At 34.6% G+C, this 19,039-nt stretch overlaps 1 protein-coding gene across 1 annotated transcript; it reads left to right on the top strand.

The window, feature by feature from the left end:
• The first annotated feature begins 4,747 nt into the window (after window positions 1-4,747).
• On the top strand, window positions 4,748-5,218 carry LOC147497892 (uncharacterized). Its single transcript, XM_086563043.1, has one exon. It carries the CDS (start codon window positions 4,748-4,750, stop codon window positions 5,216-5,218), a length of 471 nt encoding a protein of 156 aa, XP_086419169.1.
• The last annotated feature ends 13,821 nt before the right edge of the window (window positions 5,219-19,039 follow it).

Here is a 19,039-nt window from a genome sequence, read left to right as displayed (position 1 = left end):
CAAAGGACAATGTTATTTTAATTGGAAATATTTAACAAAGAGTTGGACAATTATGATATGTATATTTATAGTGAAAGTGTCAAACTATAACTAGGGCTTGGTTAGGGCTAATGAGGGCTGAATTAGGGTCGGGCCTATGTTTTAGAACCTTAGCCCTAGCCCTGTCTTAGAAGGCATTAGGGCCAGGCCGGCCCTGCCCTAAACTCTGTGAGGGCTTTAGTTGTGAGGGCTTTATAGGGCTTAGGGCCGGGTTACGGTTGTTAGGGCCAAATTCCCACCCCTAGTGTGACATGAATGTTAATATTAGCGATATATTATGTCAGGTTATGTATACCCATGATGGTTGCAGTGAGAGTGAAATAAATGTATACTTTAAAGGTTACGTTTGGGAAATCTAACTTTGTTTTTCAGGATGGTAGGACTTATTAACTCTTTATGCAGAAACGTTGTCCTACCCTTACACATAAGCGGTTATCGGTAAGATTTAATTCAATTACGGAGTTATTAGAATGAGTTATTAGAATTAAAATCTTACTTGGGAAGAAACTACACACCATTTTGAAAAAACAGAACTATCTTGTCTTCCAAGTTGAAATGGTTGGTAATGTTTTATTTATTTATTGGAAAATTGAATGTAGTACTGTATATTTTATTTTAGTCTTACTCATACCAGTAAATTCAATTTGATGACCCATGTCTGCTTTCTTTCGCAACGTGGGTGTGTTTTTGGAAACACAGATGGTATAATGCAGTGGATGGTGACATTTGATTTGGATTCGCTCTTGGAGTCTTTCTGGATTAAGATTTATGGAATGGATAGTTTTGTTTTGAGACAGATGTAATAGAGTTGGTTAGTAATTCTTGAATTCGTGATTGAAGAGTTGTTCTTTCAGTTTTAATTTGATCTAATTTTTCTATATCGTGTTTGGTAATGAGTTATTAGGGTTTCGTTTCACCCTGAGTTTTCAGATGATTGAATAGGGTGACGATTGAGATATTTATATCTTGGAAAATTCCCTATTTTAATTTTCTGGAAATTCGGGGTGTGACAGTCACCTGATCTGAAGTTATGGGACGTCAAGAGAAATGCTCCAAGCAATGCAAGACTCACTTAATTATTGTATTACGCCTACCGTTTGTTTGAACAAACCACGGAGTACTCATCTATCTTACTTGAGTGTAAATTGTTGCAGGAATTTTTGGTTGATGCTTTGGTTGCATATGAATAGAACCGGCTGCGATACATTAGACTAAATATATTAATCAATACAACATCCATTCGGATGTGTACAAGTGCTTGACAAAAGTTGCACTTGAGGGGTTAAGTCCTAATCAAATTGGCCAGCGGTTCATTTTGCCTTCCTCACATATTAATTGGAAGTTCAAGGCACATGTACAAAAAATTTAAGGATTAATGCCTATCTCACGACACTACAACCACCTAGATATTTTTCATACTGCGACTGCAAATCCTAATAAGTAGCAAGTGCACAACAATAAATTAAAAGATGCGCTCAAGGAACACCAAACTTTGACACTTCGGGCTGAAATAGTTGCATGGGTATATATTCGAGCTGAAACGAAAAGCAATTATGAAAAAAATCTTGAAGAATGATATCGTCAATCAAGTGGTTGCATATGTCTATATCATTGAATTTCATAAGTGTGGTCTTCCACACATGCATTGTCTCTTATTTCTCATGCATGATGACAAGATCCAAAACAGTGAGCAAGTGGATAAATTTGTATGTGCTGAACCCCAACACGTAGCATGCATTGTTTGAAATAGTAAAGAAGTGCATGGTTAATGGCCCTTGTGGTGATCGAGATCCGAGTGGTCCATGAATGGAAAAAGGTCAATACACCAAAGGCTATCAAAAAAAGTTTGTGGAGGAAACAATTATGGATAAAAAGGGGTACTCCATTTACCGAAGTACCGAAGGCATGACACTGGCAAGATATATTTTGTGAAGAGGAAAAAAAATAGTTAAAGTTAATAATGGAGATGTTGTTCCCTACAATGCATATTTGTTTGAAATGTTTGACTGCTATATCAATATCGAAGTGTGTGCATCATGTCAAGTTATTAAATATATTAACAAGTACATCTACAAAGGCTATGACAAAGCAACAGTGGTGGCGTGGCAGCATGAACAAATGATGAGATTCAGCAATATATTGATGCAAGGTACATTAGACCAGCAGAAGCTGCATGACATCTATTTTAGAATCCAATGCATAAAGAGCTTCCAAGTATCCAATGATTGGCACTTCATTTGGAAGGAATGCATAGGGTTGTATTCAATAGCGAAGAGCCTATGGATGAAATTCTTGCTCGAGCTAGAGGCCAAACTTCAACACTGACAACTTTCTTTAAGCATTGTGCTGAAGATCCAGATGCATGCACATATACCTATCAAGAATTTCCATGACACTATGTTTTCCACAAAGACTCTCAGAAGTAGAATCCTAGGAATCAGGGACCTTCCATTGGTATGATGTATTTTGCAAGCCCCAATGTCGGGGAACGGTTTTATCTACACTTGCTACTTATTGTTGTAAAAGGGCCTACATCCTTTGCATATCTTTATAAAGTTGGTGATATTATGTACAACACATACAAATAAGCATGTATTGCCCATGCCATGTTGGAAGTTGATGATGATTGGATATACAGTGCCTAGAAGAGGTGGCGATAATGAAAACTAGATATCAACTGTGGAAGTTGTTTTGTGTAAAGTGTCATCCGTTATGATCAGATCTACTTTGGAGCAAATTTGCATTGAGTATATGTGATGATCTTGGATATTGGCTTCGAACAAAACACGACATCCCAGATCCAACTAATGATAAACTAACAGATTTCGACTTATATTTGGTGGAACAAATCCTTTTAGAATTTGAGAAGACATTGGACAATTTCCGGCCCATACGAAAGCCAAAAGAGAGGATTGGAGAAAAATTGTTAGCAATAGACTCATTTGGGAGCAACGCCAACTTCAACATGAAAGAATAGGAGAAGAGGTTATAGTTTATGTGAGTCATCTTAATGACGAACAACTTCATGCTTACACTGTTGTGACTGATTCAATATTTGATGATGATCAGCTCCCAAATATGCATTTTATTACCCGTATATTACTACATTACAGCCTTTCTTACGCTTAATGAAAAAACAACTCATTGCTTTTATTGCCTTTTTCAAGTTACAGAGAATTTCAGATCACTTATCATTATAAAAGCTGCGTCTTAGCACCAAAAGGAGCCTTAATCACGCTTATTATGAAGACCAGAAGCTGCTATGAAAAAGTGCTGAAAAAGTCAAAGTCAAAGGTCAAAGCCCTCAACTCAGAAGACCAGAGATGGAGGCCCTTATATCAAAATATGGCATTCTCTAAAACCTATCTTGGTCAAGAAGAAATCAAAAGCAAAAGCATAAAGTGGAGTGTGAGGTGTCTCAAAAGTAATGGAGAAGGGCAAATCCGTAAAAGGCATAAAGTAGGGGTATATAAACCAAAAGTGAAGGAGAGAGAAAACATCCATTGCATTTAGGGTCCAAACCAATTGGTTTGTAGGAGTAGAGAATACACCTAGACTTAATCTAGTGTCATTAGGATTTATTTTCTTGTTTTTCAATTCAAGTCATTTACTTTATTGTTCTTCATTTCAATCTTGTTATTTTCTTTTATCTTGCAATCAATCAATCTTCTTTTTGTTATTTTTTATTTCAATATTTCATTTCAATCTTTCCTTTCAATGTTTTTGTCATTCAATCATTTATAACTTAACTTTTGATGTTATTCATAGCTTTAAAAACCAACTTGTTCTATTTAAACTAGAGATTCTACCTTAATTTCTTCAACTCCCATCATTTAAGCCCAAACAATCTATGGTGAACCCTTTTCAAATCAATTTTTGAAATCCCTTACCACACAAACTTACAGCTTTAGGTGAGAAGGGCAAACTTTTCCTTTTGAATAGAGCAACTAACTGCTATAGGGAAAACATATTTGTATAATACAATTGCAAAGGCCTACCGCAGTATGGGTCTTATTGTCATTATGGTGGCATCGTAGGGAATTGCGTCTTTATTATCGTCAAGTTGACACACTGCTCATTCTACATTTAAGATTCCAATTGATGTGATGGGTACCACGTTTTGTGGTTTCGCTAAACATTCCGAGCTTGCTGACCTATTTAAAGAAACAAAACTAATTGTTTGGGACGAGATGCCCAAGTAACACAGATAATGTGTTGAAGTTGTTGATAGAACACGTACTTCAAGATATTTGTGGAAACATAAAGATATTTGGTAGTATCACTACAGTTCTTGATAGTGATTTTCGACAAACACTGCCTGTTATACGATTAGGTCAGAGGGAGCAATTTGTTGGTGCATCACTACAATGCTCCTTTCTTTGGAGTTATGCATAAGTTTTACACTTGGTACATAACATGCGGCTTGAAATGGCAGAGTCCGAAAATGTCGAATTCGTCGATTGTTTGTTGGAGGTGTGCTACTAATGCCTTCTAATTAGATTTTTTTTTTTTCTCCATTAATTCCATATAAACAAACTATTTTAGAAACTAATGATTTTTTTTTTTGCTTTGATTCATTTAGATTGGTTCGAATCCCAAAAAACATGTACAATTGCCGAATGGAATACGCAACTGTACCAATATCCAAGAACTCATTTTCTCTTTCTATCCACGATTGGTTTTCTCTTTCTATCCATGATTGGATGTTATGGACAATCTGATCATACTTATTCTTGTCTCCCATAATGATGATGTGAGTGCAATTAATGAGGCTGCACTAAATGTGTTCCCTGGTGAAGCACTCGAGTATTTGGTTGCAGATAAAATCATCGAAGATGATATTGATAATCCAAGTGGGGCTTACTATCCCAGTGAGTTTTTGAACTCCCTCGACCCTTCTAACTTACCACCTTTCAATCTCAAGTTAAAACATGGATGTCCTATAAAATTGCTTGGGAACATAGTACCTAAAGATGGCATTTGCAATGGGACACGACTTATGGTGCTTCAATGTGCAAGTAAAGTCTTTCGAGCCAAAATTTTGACTGGAGAGAAAGCTGGAAATCCGGTACTTCCAAGAATATTTTTGGCTCTCTCAAAGTTGGAGTTCCCTTTCAAACTATCAAGGCAACAATTCCTTGTCCTACTAGCTTATGCCATGATAATTAATAAGTCGTAAGGCCAGCTAGTGAAGTATGTTGGCATTGATTTAAGGACATTGGTTTTCAATCATGGACAACTCTATGTGGCCATGTCCAGATGTACTTCTTCAAAAAGAATATTCATGTTTCTTCCACCAAATGCAAGAAATTTTACCACAAATGTCGTATACCTAGAAGTTCTACTCTGAGGACATTCATACCAATGAGAAAAGCTGAGTGAGGAATTAAAAAATGCTACTTTTATTGTTTAGTGTAATGGCTATAGTGTGAATACTTAATATGTTGGTAATATATGCTATGTAATTTTCTTTTTTGATAGCATGGATAGTTAAAAGTAAGAATAGAGATGTTTTCCTTTTGAGAACCATCCCTTTTGTAAACAAAATGCTCAAGGTATCAAGTTTGAAAAAATCATGTGTATGCGGTTTGCTTGTAGGTACCAAGTTAAATTTCTAGAATTTTTCAGCGACATGCTTACAATTATTGCTCCATGGTACATTCATCTATAGGGTAGTAGAATGGCGTGCAACCATTTGAAGTTGTTCCAGGAGTTTCTAATCAATTTCAAGTTGGTATCAAGTAGTATATATGCATAGAGCTAGGGGAGAATGAGAGAAATGAGGAGGTCAGTGGACTTGGAGTATTTTTATTTTGTTTTTCTTTCGTGACAAGAATTAGTGGAGTTTGAGAGAAATGAGGAGCTCAGTGGACTTGGAGTATTTTTATTTATTTTTATTTTGTTTTCCTTTCGTGACAAGAATTAGTGGAGTTATTCTCAAGTGAAAAATTATGTGGAGTCCTCTTTAATATATGTTTAATGAGTTGCCATTTAGAATTAGAAGTAATTTGTGTTATGCGTGTGTGTATATATATATCAGCCCGGCTCTTAAAAGGACCTTAAATAAGTACTAAATCTAAAACAACCCACAACTTCACCTACAAAATGATTTAAAATCTCATTTTTTGTGGATATGATCTACTAACCATATAGAACATCTCTAAAAAATTTCAACTCGTTTGATATCCTCTAACTTAGATAAAAATTGTTGTCCATGTACTTTTGAAAAAATATCTAACGATCAAAAAATGTCTAGTTTTTGCAATCATCTTTTACCGATGTTAAAAATTGTCAAACAAATTGAATTTTTGTAGAGATATTATTTATGGTTAGTAGACCATATCTACAAAAAATGAGATTTTAAATCATTTTATAGGTGAAGTTGTGAGTTGTTTTAGATTTGGTACTTATTTAAGGTCCTTTTAGGAGTCGGGCTGATGAAGTTGTGGGTTGTTTTAGATTTGGTCCTCATTTAAGGTCCTTTTAAGAGCTGGGCTGAAAGGACCTTAAATGACTTTAAATAAGTACCAAATATAAAACAAAAGACTGCATATGCATAGATTGGTATATGAATCATGAATTGTTGAATGATGGTCGCTATGATATGTGTTTTTGGTTGAAGTTGTAGTTGCATACATTTACCAGACCGGAGTTTACACTGTATTTTTCTACATGTGAGGAACATGTATAGTTGAATGATGTAGTTTGTTTGGATTATTCCTTGCTATGATTACTATATATATAGTAAATGTCCTTGGTCTCCATATTGTCATTACTGTATTGTGTCTAGAGTGCCGGCTGGCACAACATTACCAATGAGGCCTTCATGTTTTGGAGGAATATATGAATCATGAATTAATTGTTTGTTGGTACAACATTTTTTTTTTCATGTAAAGCATGAGTCATGAATCATGATGAATTGTTAGGTCTTCACAAGTGAAGCACTTTCGTTTATATTTTCTAATATATATATAGACTTTGTTGACCCATAAAACAGGTGGCATGGTTAATACATAACCAAATTTTGGTTTTAAGAAGGTCGTATTTTGTCTTTTGGTTGTAAAACTTTACCAAAAAAGTTAAATACATGTTATCTACCACAATTCCAACTACTAGTTTACTACCACTACTCAGATATTGGAGGATAACCAAATATTGTACGATTATCCTGAAGTTTATAACATAGGACTACGTAGGCTTATGGACCTAAAGTTGCGTAGGATTATGGACTTAAAGCGATTATTGACTTGAAATGATAACATTCAAAATATGTAAATGTCTATTGTATTGATGTATTGCTCGTGTGTATTTATTCAGTTATTAAGTTTTGGGATAGACTGGGGCATTAGATATTTTGGGTTTTCAGTGATGAATAGACCAAAAACAAAAGCAAAGGCTCTCAAGGCCGTCCATTTGCTTTGAGCGACAAGCCCACAATGACAACAAAAAATAGTTTTTTATTTTGAAAAACACCTTTTGGCCGGGTGTTTATAGAAAAACATTTTTTTAGGATCAATAATTGTTTTTAGGATGAAAATGCATTTTTTAAAAAAGTAAGAACCAAATGTTTAGCTTCCAAACACCCCCTTAAAATCTTCTTAATTAAAAATGATTTAACTCACAAAATCTTCGTTCAGGGGTTATAAAGGAGTCAAGCTAGTAATCAGCCTTCTTCCAAAGCTTCCAGCAAGTCAAGTAAAGAGAAAAGTCAACCTCAGCAAAACAATAACCATTTTTTGTCTTTTGTGTATTTGTTTATGAGAATATAATGTAATAATAAGAGAACAATGAATTCAATATTTGGTGTTGTCTCAAAATCGTTTACTACCAAATTAAAAAAAAAATTTGTTTTATTTCCTTACCCCATTTGTCAATATTACCAATTTCAATACTTTTCCTAATTTCAGTTGCTTTGAATTACATGGTGACAAGGAAATGGCTAACAAGATAGCATTTGTGGTGAGTCTCATTTTATATATTGTTCTCCAACCTTTTTACATCTACTTTAGGTGTAACCTTCTTTAGTTATAGCACAAGTTGGTTCCAAACCCTATTTGCTAGTGCAATTTACTATTATGTATCTTGTAGCTTCGCACACATAAAACTCATCTTTTCAAGAACCCCACATTGTTTGGTCAAACAGAAGAGCATCCAGTGGTAGGTAACTAGTAATTAAAGTATATTTATTTGTTTCTAATGACATCGATCGATCTCTAACTTTATTTTGTAATTTCAGATAAAAGACTTGGAAAAATTCAAAAGTGGTGTGAGATTAACAAGAGGCTGCAACATGTTTAATTTGCTACACTCACCAAGATGAGTATGGAACAACAACGGTAAGTTTATATATATATATATATATTATTTCGTTTAAAACTTTTGAAAGATTATGGAAATATTTAATATATCTATCAATTTTGAGTATTTTCTGTCAATCCTATTCTCATAATTAATTGTCCAAAGTATAAAAACAACAATCAATTGAGTTGAGATCATATAAAACTGTAGAGTTTAGGCAGTTGGCAGAAAGAATTAGTTTGAATTAGTCTTAAATATGCATTTGAACTTTGTACCTGAGAGCTTATTAAATCTTTTATGCAAATTAGTTTTAACGTTTACTTTCCTACAGATAGCAAATATGTTAAACCTTTTTTCTCCTGGGGATTGTTACATAACAAAAAAATAAAAATTAAAAAACTTTTAATAATGAGTACTGTGTTACTCGGCCAGCCGAGGATTAAAAAGCCACAGGCATAACTCGGGTACCAAAAAACATTAAACATTAATAAAAGTAAGCACTTATTTGACATTTGGTGTGATACTCTAGATATCACCACCTAAAAGTCTCTCACAACGTCTTAAAAAAATATAGATATAATATAACAAAAAGTAAACTAATGGCATCGTTTATAAACTATGGGGTTTTTAGGTCTTGGTCCTAATAATAGTTTGTTTATTAGGGTTTGGTCAAAAAAATCTTGAATATTAGGTTTTGATCCTAGTTCTGGTAGTTGATTGTGAGTCGTACTTAGTTGATTGTGGTCAATCTGCTTGTATTTTGTATATGGAAATAATACCCTTGTATGACAAAACATTAGAGACGTTGGTGGTGCTTTATAAAAGAGTTCAAATTCATCCTTCCCAAATCTCACTCTTCAAAAATCATAAAAACAACAGAACTTGGAAATATGGGTAGAGCCTATGTCAGCGCTTTTGTGGCGCCACAGGTGCACTTTTCCCACCTCTCTACCTTATTTCAAAACTCTAATGGCTGACAAGTAGGACTAAACTCTAATTTGTCAAATACAGTAAGGACCATGTCCAAAAAGATGACATTATTACGTGTATCAAAGTCTAACCTGGGTTTTCGTACGCAAGGGTATATTATTGCCATATGTAAAATACAAAAAGATTGACCATAATCAATTGAGTTGATTGACAGTTAACTACCAGAAATAGGACCAAAACCTAATATTTAAGCTTTTCTAGACCAAACCCTAATAAATTAAATATTATTAGGACAAAGACTTAAAAACCCCATAAACTGTCTCTCTATATATAGCTATATAAAAAAGATTACCGGCCGTCATAGTTTGAAATGGTACACAACGATGTGGTAGTGAGGCATACATGAGTGTACAAAATGATACTGAATTAAGATTTGTACAAATGTAGGGACACAGTATGTGTGAGATTAACAAGAAGCTACAACAAGTTTGCTACATTTACAAAGATTAGTATGGGACAACATTTATAAGTTCATATATTTGTACTTTCTTTTAAATCATTTAAAGGATTATGATCGAAAATATTTATTACATCTATCTATTTTTGAGTATTTCATGTCAATCTCATCCCCTATATAACTGGGCTGAAGTATGAAAACCACAATTTGAGTTGAGTTGAGATTATAAAATTGTAAAATTTAGGCAGTTGGCAGATTCCCATAGATTTAGTGTAAATGCAAAAAAAAAAAAAAAAAAACTCATCACAACAAATTTATTAAGAAGATTTTAAAACACACTAAACTCCTTGATTCCAATACATGTGAGTATATAAGCAAAAAAAAAAAAAAAAAACTAGCTATGAATTAGGTAGACGGTAATGGGTCGCCATTTGCCCACATATATTGTCTTTTGGATTTCCCATTTAATTTCTTATAGTTCCTATGTTACATTAATATTCCTAGATGTCTGGCCCATTTTGTCTTCACTTTCTTCAGGAATAACTATGTCATAGCATATGCATCGAACATGTCATCCCCAATAGCATGTTTTCTAATAAAGTTATGAATATAGCACATGCAGCGATAACAATATTTTGTTGTGTTGCGAAGATTGTACATCAAATTTGTCAAGACAAAAAATTGTTTCTTGATTACCCCAAAACATCTATCCATCACGTTGTGAAGTGATGAGTGTGACAAGTTGAATATTTCTACTTTTGTTTCTTTTTTGGCCCTCTATCACGTCCACTAAAGTTATTTAAATCATATCTCGTCTGATACTAGTGTATGCCCATGCCATACGACACTGTTTCAAAACCCAACCCATTCGACCTAATTTAAATTCCAGCCCAGCACGCCAACAGAAGCCCAGCCCATACAGCAGCTTTTGTTGACTTTTGTTGCTTCTTGATCCACTACTCTTGTTGCTTCTTAATAACCTGTCCACTTTCCACCATCCTTTGGATGTGCCAAGTCATATTTTAGATCCAAAGGTAAATAGGTGGGTGTGGGGGGCCCACACCATTATGTTTTATTAGATAGATGTTTTTTGATGTTTATAAGTGATGAGTGGTATTAAAGCAGCCATTGCATATATGATTTGGATAGATAGAAATTCTCATATTTGATTCAAATCAGGTGCTGGAACAAACAAGAAGATAAATTATTCCTGCTACTGCTCCAATTCTTTTAAAATATCTTATACCAGATAAGAATTTATCTAATCTGTTTGTGCTTGCTTGTGATGGAGGTTTTGATCCCTTTACCATGAAAGTTAGTGTAGGCTATACTATTAACAAATGGAATAATGATTTAATAATATATACATAAAGCAAGTCCATTAATAAGAGCCCAAAATTATAGTTTTAACTCTATAATAATATTATATTTAGACCAATTATGTGTATAATAAATAAGAGTCAGTATTGTTTACGTGCTTTTGTGTATTTCAAATCTTGGAGTTAAATATATGAAGAAATATGTCACTTTAGCAAAAGAAAGGAGCAAAGGTTGGTTGCTAAGAAGTTCTAAGGTTAAATCCCAATTTTCAAGGAGAAAAAGTCTTTTTAAAACCTAGTCAAAGCTGAAAAGTTAAAGTCAACGCAGGTAGAAAAAGAGTAGAAAAGTCAATAGAAATTTCGTAGGCCGTATCTTTTGATTCAGCCCTAAGAATTGGGCCTATTATATGTCAAACCGACCGGCTCGGAAAGAGATTTCCAATGGTCCAAGCCTTAACCCAATCAGAATAGTAAAAGTGGACAAAAAGGGTGTTGAAGTAATTTTGCACAAAAAAACCCTTTTTGGACATATGTAATTAGGTTTTGGGCTTGATTTCATGGCTCCAAAGCCCATGCATGAAATTATAAACCTAACCCTCTCCTATATAAAGAGGTTTAAGGCTAAACAAAACTTGGCTACTCCCCTCTTTAGTTTAGTTGTAAATTAGGGTTATCTCTCTCTCTCTCTCTCTCTCTCTCTCTCTCTCTCTCTCTCTCTCTCTCCATTAGAAAATAATTTAGTTTCCTTCTTTAAGTTTTAAACCCTAGTTATTCTTAATTAGCCTAGACACCATTAATTCAATTCAAATTATTCTTTAATAAAATAGTTCTTCATTATGTCTTCTTCTTTATATTATTATGTCTATGATAGTCCCATGATTCATAGCTAAATTCCCATTAGAGGGAGTTTGAATGAAGCTTTGAGAGGACTTGATTTGTTAGTATAGATTTGTAGTTTAGGGTTTTAAGTTTAGGTTTTTCTTGACTTAGAGATAAGAAGAGTTTAACCTAAACTAGAGAATAATGAGTTTTCCATGAGAATGGAAACAAGCTTTTTCTCATGCTAATTAGTTTACGATTATAGATAGTGTAAAGTAATTAGGGATCATTAAAGGTCTAGTCTTTATATTTTAACCTTGTGTGAAAATATCTAGACTAGGGTTTTCTATACAAATCTATGCTAGCATGTTAAGAAATTAAAATTGGATTTCAATCTTTCTCTAGTTTTCTCCATATTTGATTCACCTATAAATAATTATTTTAGTTAATATTAGTATAAGATCAATTGATAGTATTATCTCATAGTATAAATTCACATCCATAATAACTGCTCTCACCATTGGTTCTTTGTGTTTGACTAATTGGATTATATTTAGTCTTGGTAGTTTAGGAGTGGAACGAATCCGTACTTTTTATATTGCATAATGAACTGAGAGTAGGAATAATATTGATAAGGTAGTTGATCATTAGTTATTTATATTCATCTATAGATAATTAAGAATCAATTTACTAATTATCAAATGGCACCGCTGCCATCTTAAACTCTTTCAGGACAAGAATTCAATTGGTTGAATCCAAGGGGCAATCCCCCATTCTCAACCCACCCACCCTTTTAACTTTTCTTTCTTATTTCTTGCATTTTCGGTACTATTCACTGTTTTAGTTCCGAGTGCGCCCGCCCTCCATTTTGCCTTGTTCCGAGTGCGCCCGCCCTCCCTTGTGTCTGCGGATTCACAGTGAAGAATACTGCGGTAAAGGTATTTTTAAATTTCTAAAAATTATAAAACTTTTCAGGCATAATATTTACAATGTTGTTGATTTACTTGAATATTTTCAGATTTTTTCTAGTTGCTTTACCTAGTGACTATTATCATCTTTACAGTGCTGCATTTCAGCTTTCAAACCATAAGTTTCGGAAAAAACTGACGAGTAAGGTTACTTAGTAAGTTCCAAAAATTCTAAGATTTTTATAGGAGTCTCTATCATAAGTCAGGAGATCATAATAAAAATTTGAAGTGTTTTTTATTTGTTTTGACCACCTAACTAGTGGATTGTTTCTAGTGTATTTCTGCAGTTTTGCAACACTTAATTTCTGGAACAACAACCAATAAGGAAGGTTTTTAGAACTTCAATTGCTCTAAATGTTTTACAAGAACACGCATTATCTTTCCGGATTCTCCAATAAAAGTTTGGCAATTTTTGGTTCTGTTTTGATTGGTTAACCATTCGGTTGTTTGTGTTGTATCCGAAAACTGTTTCACAAAATTTACAGGGCAGTAGAAGGACTTTCATAATTCCGATTGATCTAAAATTTTACAGACGACTTACTGGACTTCTAAAAAAAGTACTATAAAAATTTCAAATTTTTTGGAGCATGCACGCGCTCTAAGTAGCCTATTTCAAAAGCGCGCCCGCGCTATAAACACTGGATATCGAGTCAGGCAAGAGCGCGCCCGCGCCCTTCTAAGCCTATTTCCAAGCCCGCCCGCGCCCATTTGAAGCAAAGCCCAATTTTCCCAGGTTCATCATTGGCTCTCGTTTTGTTCATATTTTTATATATATTTAGTGTTTCCATCTTTTTAATTACACTGAGATTGCGTATTAAAAACGTTATTCATATGCGTAGTAAGGAGGCATTCAGGTACTCCTTCTTCCACTCCTCGCCTTTTCTGTCAGAGGAGTTTCAATTCTAGTATAATCAGACTTGTTTTTTGTAGATGCAATACTAGACGCCTATCTAGAATTTCGCACACTACACCTGCATCAATGGCTAAAAAACCAGAGACTCCTCTCTCTGATTTTTATAAAGCACTAAATGATGGCCCTAAGTCGTGCATCGTTCTTGCAAACCTAGTAGGGGATTTTCAAATTCCCCCAAATATATTTAACTTGTTACCGATTTTCCATGGTTTAGACCACGAGAAGCCTTATCAACACATGCGTAGGATAGAACAAGTTCTCACTACATTCCATCATCCTAGTGTAAGTCCAGATCAAGTTAAACTTAAGGTGTTTCCTTTCACCCTAGCTGACAAGGCGGCGTCTTAGTTAACTGCCCAAATGCCAAACTCTGCGGACCCATGGGCTAATCTTGTTCAATTGCTCATGGAACAGTTTTACTCACCACTGAAGACAGATGAAATGCTTTAAAAGATTCATTTTTTCCGCCATAATCCTTATGAATTTTTTTCAGAGGCCTGGAATCGTTTAACTGATTTTCTCATTGAATGCCCGCATCATAATCTAGTGAAAGACACGTTTGTTCGTACCTTCTTCAAGGGGCTTTCACATTATCATAAGGAGGTTCTAGATATCATGACTGGGGTAGTTTTCTTAGTAAAGAAGCCTTGTATGCTTATAGATTTTTAGAAGATCAATCTAAGAGAAACACCAATTGGGGAGGTCACAACTTTTCGCACTCCACTCCTTCTTCTTTTGAGGTTAAATTTGATCCCGAGTTTAAAACTCTTATCGATGCCCTCACTAAAAAGGTAGATGCCCTCTCTGTTAAAAAATAACCCACTCCAGTCATGAACATTAACTCTACTCGTTGTAATGTCTGTTTTAGTCTTGAGCATTCCAACTTCTATTGTCCTTTTGTCTATGCACAACCACCACCACAACCATCAAACTTCAACCAGTTAACTCCATATCAAGAACAAGGAAACTTAGGTGACTAGAATAGAGGTTTAGTGCCCATGACCTAGAACTATCAACATCAAGACATGAACGCTCAACCACATACCAAAAAAACAAGTTTACCCGACAGATGCCATAAAGAATAATCGACGGATTCTGTCTGTAGGAAGCTCTCTGCGCATTTTGTCTGTCGGGTACAATCTAGCCATCTGTTGCGTATAATATGGCCATCTCCCTGGGTTCCCGACGAGTCTACGAGAGTTGTTAACTATCAACATATCTCTGCCAAATATAGGCCTGCCAAACTTATTGCACTTCCCACCTAAAATATTTGGAAAATTAGAATAACAAAAAGGAAATAAAAGCCCTAAAACTATTATCCCTCATTCCCTCTCTCACTCACGCTTGGTTGTAGCCGCTTCACTCCCTTTCTCTTTCCCACTCCAAGAAGGTACATCCAGTCTATCAAATCTCAAAACGTCAATAATTCTCCCTCCCCTCCAATTGGCCATCTGACATATGAAATTAGATTCATTATTTTTCAGAAATCTAGGGTTTTTCACCCCTTTTATTTTTGTTTTAGGTAATTTTCATTCATTTGTGAAAATGGATGACATATTTGAAGATGAGAGTCGTTACACGATTTCAGTCCAAGAAATTGAAGATAAGAACTGGTACGGTTATTATTTTCGTTTTTTATTGCCTAAAGTTTATTCTATGAGCTCGTATAAGGTTCATACCTAAATATAGTTACTTTGGTACTTATTTTATTTAGAATTTTGCTCTAACTTCACAATTATACTGTTGATTATTTATGCGAAGGAAGTTGATTTAGTTCTAGGAAGATATGAAGGGAAGGAGTGCACTTACGATAATTGTTGGTTGAAGAGGCAAGCAATATTCTCTTGTATTTCTTGTTATATCTAGTTTTACGATTGTTGTTTATTGGACATGCTGTTTTTTCTTTTACAGTATTTCTTGTTGTTGTTGTTGTTGTTGTTTTTTTTTTAAATATTCGTTCAGTTATTAATGGCTCTGATATGGATGCGTAGGCCTTTGAAGTGGTTTCAAGTTGCAAGCATTAGTTTTCTTCTCTTCAACTGTAAATATGAAGATATACCATAAAGTTGAACCTCCTACTCATATTACAGGAGCTCAGCTAGTAATGCATCCATGTGGGTCTTACCTTCGAAACCACCCACCGAAACCCTGCGTGGTAGTTCAAAAAGACTGGCCTCAAATGAAAACAATGCTTCTTCCTCGGTTACCGCGGGAATTCAGTGTAAAAGGAGGGCAGTCCTAAAGGATGTACCTAATATTTGTTGTGAGAATTCGTACAAGGGCTCCATAGGTGCAGCCTATATGCCCCTGAAATATATCCTGATCTACGTTTTAAAGAGGTCGTATCACTTTTCAGTACTTGCTTGTGATTAGTGTCCATTTTGTATTTTTGTCATTCGTTATCTATTTTTTCTCATCTTTGGTTGTGAACTTAATTGCAACTTGTGACTACTTGTATTTGAGAGTTGGAAAAGTAGGAGTTTATGTGGACCTCAATTTTCAAGATTAAGCTTTGCTGGCAAATAAATGCCTAAGTCGTTGTTGGATTTTCTGGAGTAAATTGTATCTTATGACTTTACATGTAATATATGCATTTATGTGTTAGGTTGATAACTATAAAATGACTAGTTTACATACGAAATGAACTATTAATTCAAAACGTAAGTAAACTAAAACTATCCTTTTACGCTGAATTATCAAATCTTCTACTCTCAATGCGAATTGCACTAAATGGAGTACGAAGTTCGTTCCACTCCTAGTTACCTAGCATGGATTGTTTTCTAAGTCTAACTAGTCGCTCTTAAGTCAATGAGAGCTTTACGAAATATTATACTACGATACTTAATTAAGATGATTACTAGAAATTAACTACAAATGCTATGGAAATACTATTGTTTGACTCTAGATAAAGGAATTAGAGGGGAATCGAATCACCCTCGAATCCAACTTAATGACCTAGTACAGATTGTGGTATCTCGATTCTTACGTTTTCACGGCAAGAATTCCGAGTCTAATCCCTAGTGTTCATGGCATTTCTACCAAGTACTAACTAGCATGTGAGGTCGCCCACCCATTCTCATGGCTAAACACCCACCTTCTAGAGTGGAATAGATGCTACAACGTTTCTATACTAAACAACTAAGTTTTCATCAAGGCTTCATCAACCCCTCTAATGGAGGTTTAGCCTTGAATCATCAATCTAACATTTCCCATTGAATCTAAACTAAACATAATGTAAGAAATTTAGATTTACTTAATTTGAACAATAATGAATCTAACTTAATGGCTGGAATTGAAATAGGAACAAGAATTGAAATTAGATCTAGAATGGAAATGACAAATTCGAAATTGACAAACTATCTATTTTATTTATCTAATCAATCAAGAACAATGATTCAGAGATTTAATCTAAAACAAGAATTTAAATGGAACTAAAACTTAATTTCATTAATAAAACTAGATCTATAATTCTATATTTTAATTTAGGTCTAACTAGCTACCATTAACAAAGAGCTAAGCTTTTTGTTTTTATACATCCAGATCCAAAATTCGTGCATGGGCTTGGAGCCATGGTTTGGGCCAGAGAATCAGGCCCAAAACCCAATTCTTTCAGTCCAAAAAGGCCTCTTCAGCTGCAGTTGGCTTCCACAGACTTTTCGTCCACTTCTACTCCTCTGATTGGGTCAAGGCTTGGACCATTGGAAAGCTCTTTCCGAGCCGGTCGTTTTGACATAAGGTAGGCCTCAATCCGATATCTGAGTCCAAAGATATGGCATTCGGAAGTTCTCATCGATCGTTGTTCCTTTATCTCGCTAAAGTGGCACATTTTGCACATAATGGACTTTGAAGCCTGAAATGCATAGAAACACGTAATCAGATTAACTCTTACTTATTATTCACATAATTGGTCTAACAAGATGATTATTAAGGGGTTAAAACTACAGTTTTGGGCTCTTATCAAACCATCCCTCTAAACAAAGATTTTGCTTGTCCTCAAGCAAAGATGAGAAATTAGAATAAGTGACCAAAATGGAGTTCTAACTACTCTCGTTTATTTGAGTGCGATTGCATTGACCATATGCAACAAGGCCTTAAACCACTAGGAATTCCCTAGCGGACGAAGTTATAGCCTCGCGTGAGAGTTTTCCAAAGGAAGGTACTCACAAACTTCATCTATACTACAACGACTAAGAAAATAAAACTATTGTTTCCTTATTCATGCTCAACTATCTATACATCTCTCTAGCAATTACACAAGCATAACCCAAAAACCCTAAGCTAATATATGCGTAATAATCAATCATCTAAAAATAAACATCTAACAATGAGTAATACTATGAAATGTAATAGCGTGTCCGTTTCAAAAACTCGAATAAGCGCCCTTAAGTAGGTCCTCACATAAATGTCAAGACAAAACCACTGATTTTTCCACTCTCAAGTTTAGCCACTCAAGCAGTGGGCACACTTTTACCTTACAATCTCAATGACAAACAAGGAAGCCGGGGTCGATCAAAACACATCCGCCACTTACTATCACACTAACCTATTCCTAATTGAGCTAGAGGTCTTTATTAGGTGTTACGAGGGGATTAGGAGATGGTTTAAGAAGGAAGGAAATGGATATTCTAGAGGACAAGTCTGAGATAATAGAGTCTTCATATTATGTAACTAGAGAAAACCTTGTTATTTACTTTTGCTTCTACACTTTGTTTCCATCCTTAGCCATATTTTTTTTTTTTTTTTTTGGCCTTTGACTCCGCTTTTATTCTATTTTTTGGAGTTTTTTTTTTGGATGGAAACTTTTTTTTTTTTATTTTTTTCAAGCAACTAACTAATTTTTGTTTACACATGTTTTTTTCTTCTTCTTTCTTCCTCATTCTATTCTCGGACTTATTCTAAATTGGGTAGGTTGATTTTTTATTTTGTTTTGTTTTTGTAACAGGGGTAAAGGAATTGTGGTTTATGGAAGGCTAAAGAAAGGGCTCGAGAGTGGCTTAACTAGCGGAAAATAATTCATAGGTTTGAATTTCTGGCTATATCGATCCAAAGAGCGGCCTAAATTCTCGCTTTTAGGATATGGTTTAGTGATCAAGCAAGTGGACGCGTGTGATTTCTCTATCCGGATTTTACTTCTCCCTTTGTGTCATTTCTCACATGTTTCGGCTCATATAAGGCTTTAGGCTATATTCTCACGGATTTGTAGAATAAGTACTCTAGCCTAGATTTGTAAACTTATCGCTAACAATCATAGATACTCATGTAATAAATTTATAGATAGATGCAAAGATTATTACCT

The sequence above is a fragment of the Coptis chinensis genome, chromosome 5 (assembly GCF_015680905.1).
Source record: "Coptis chinensis isolate HL-2020 chromosome 5, ASM1568090v1, whole genome shotgun sequence".
NCBI lineage: Eukaryota > Viridiplantae > Streptophyta > Magnoliopsida > Ranunculales > Ranunculaceae > Coptis > Coptis chinensis.
Note: the sequence above shows the minus strand (reverse complement) of the source record. Positions and strands in the feature narration are given on the sequence as shown.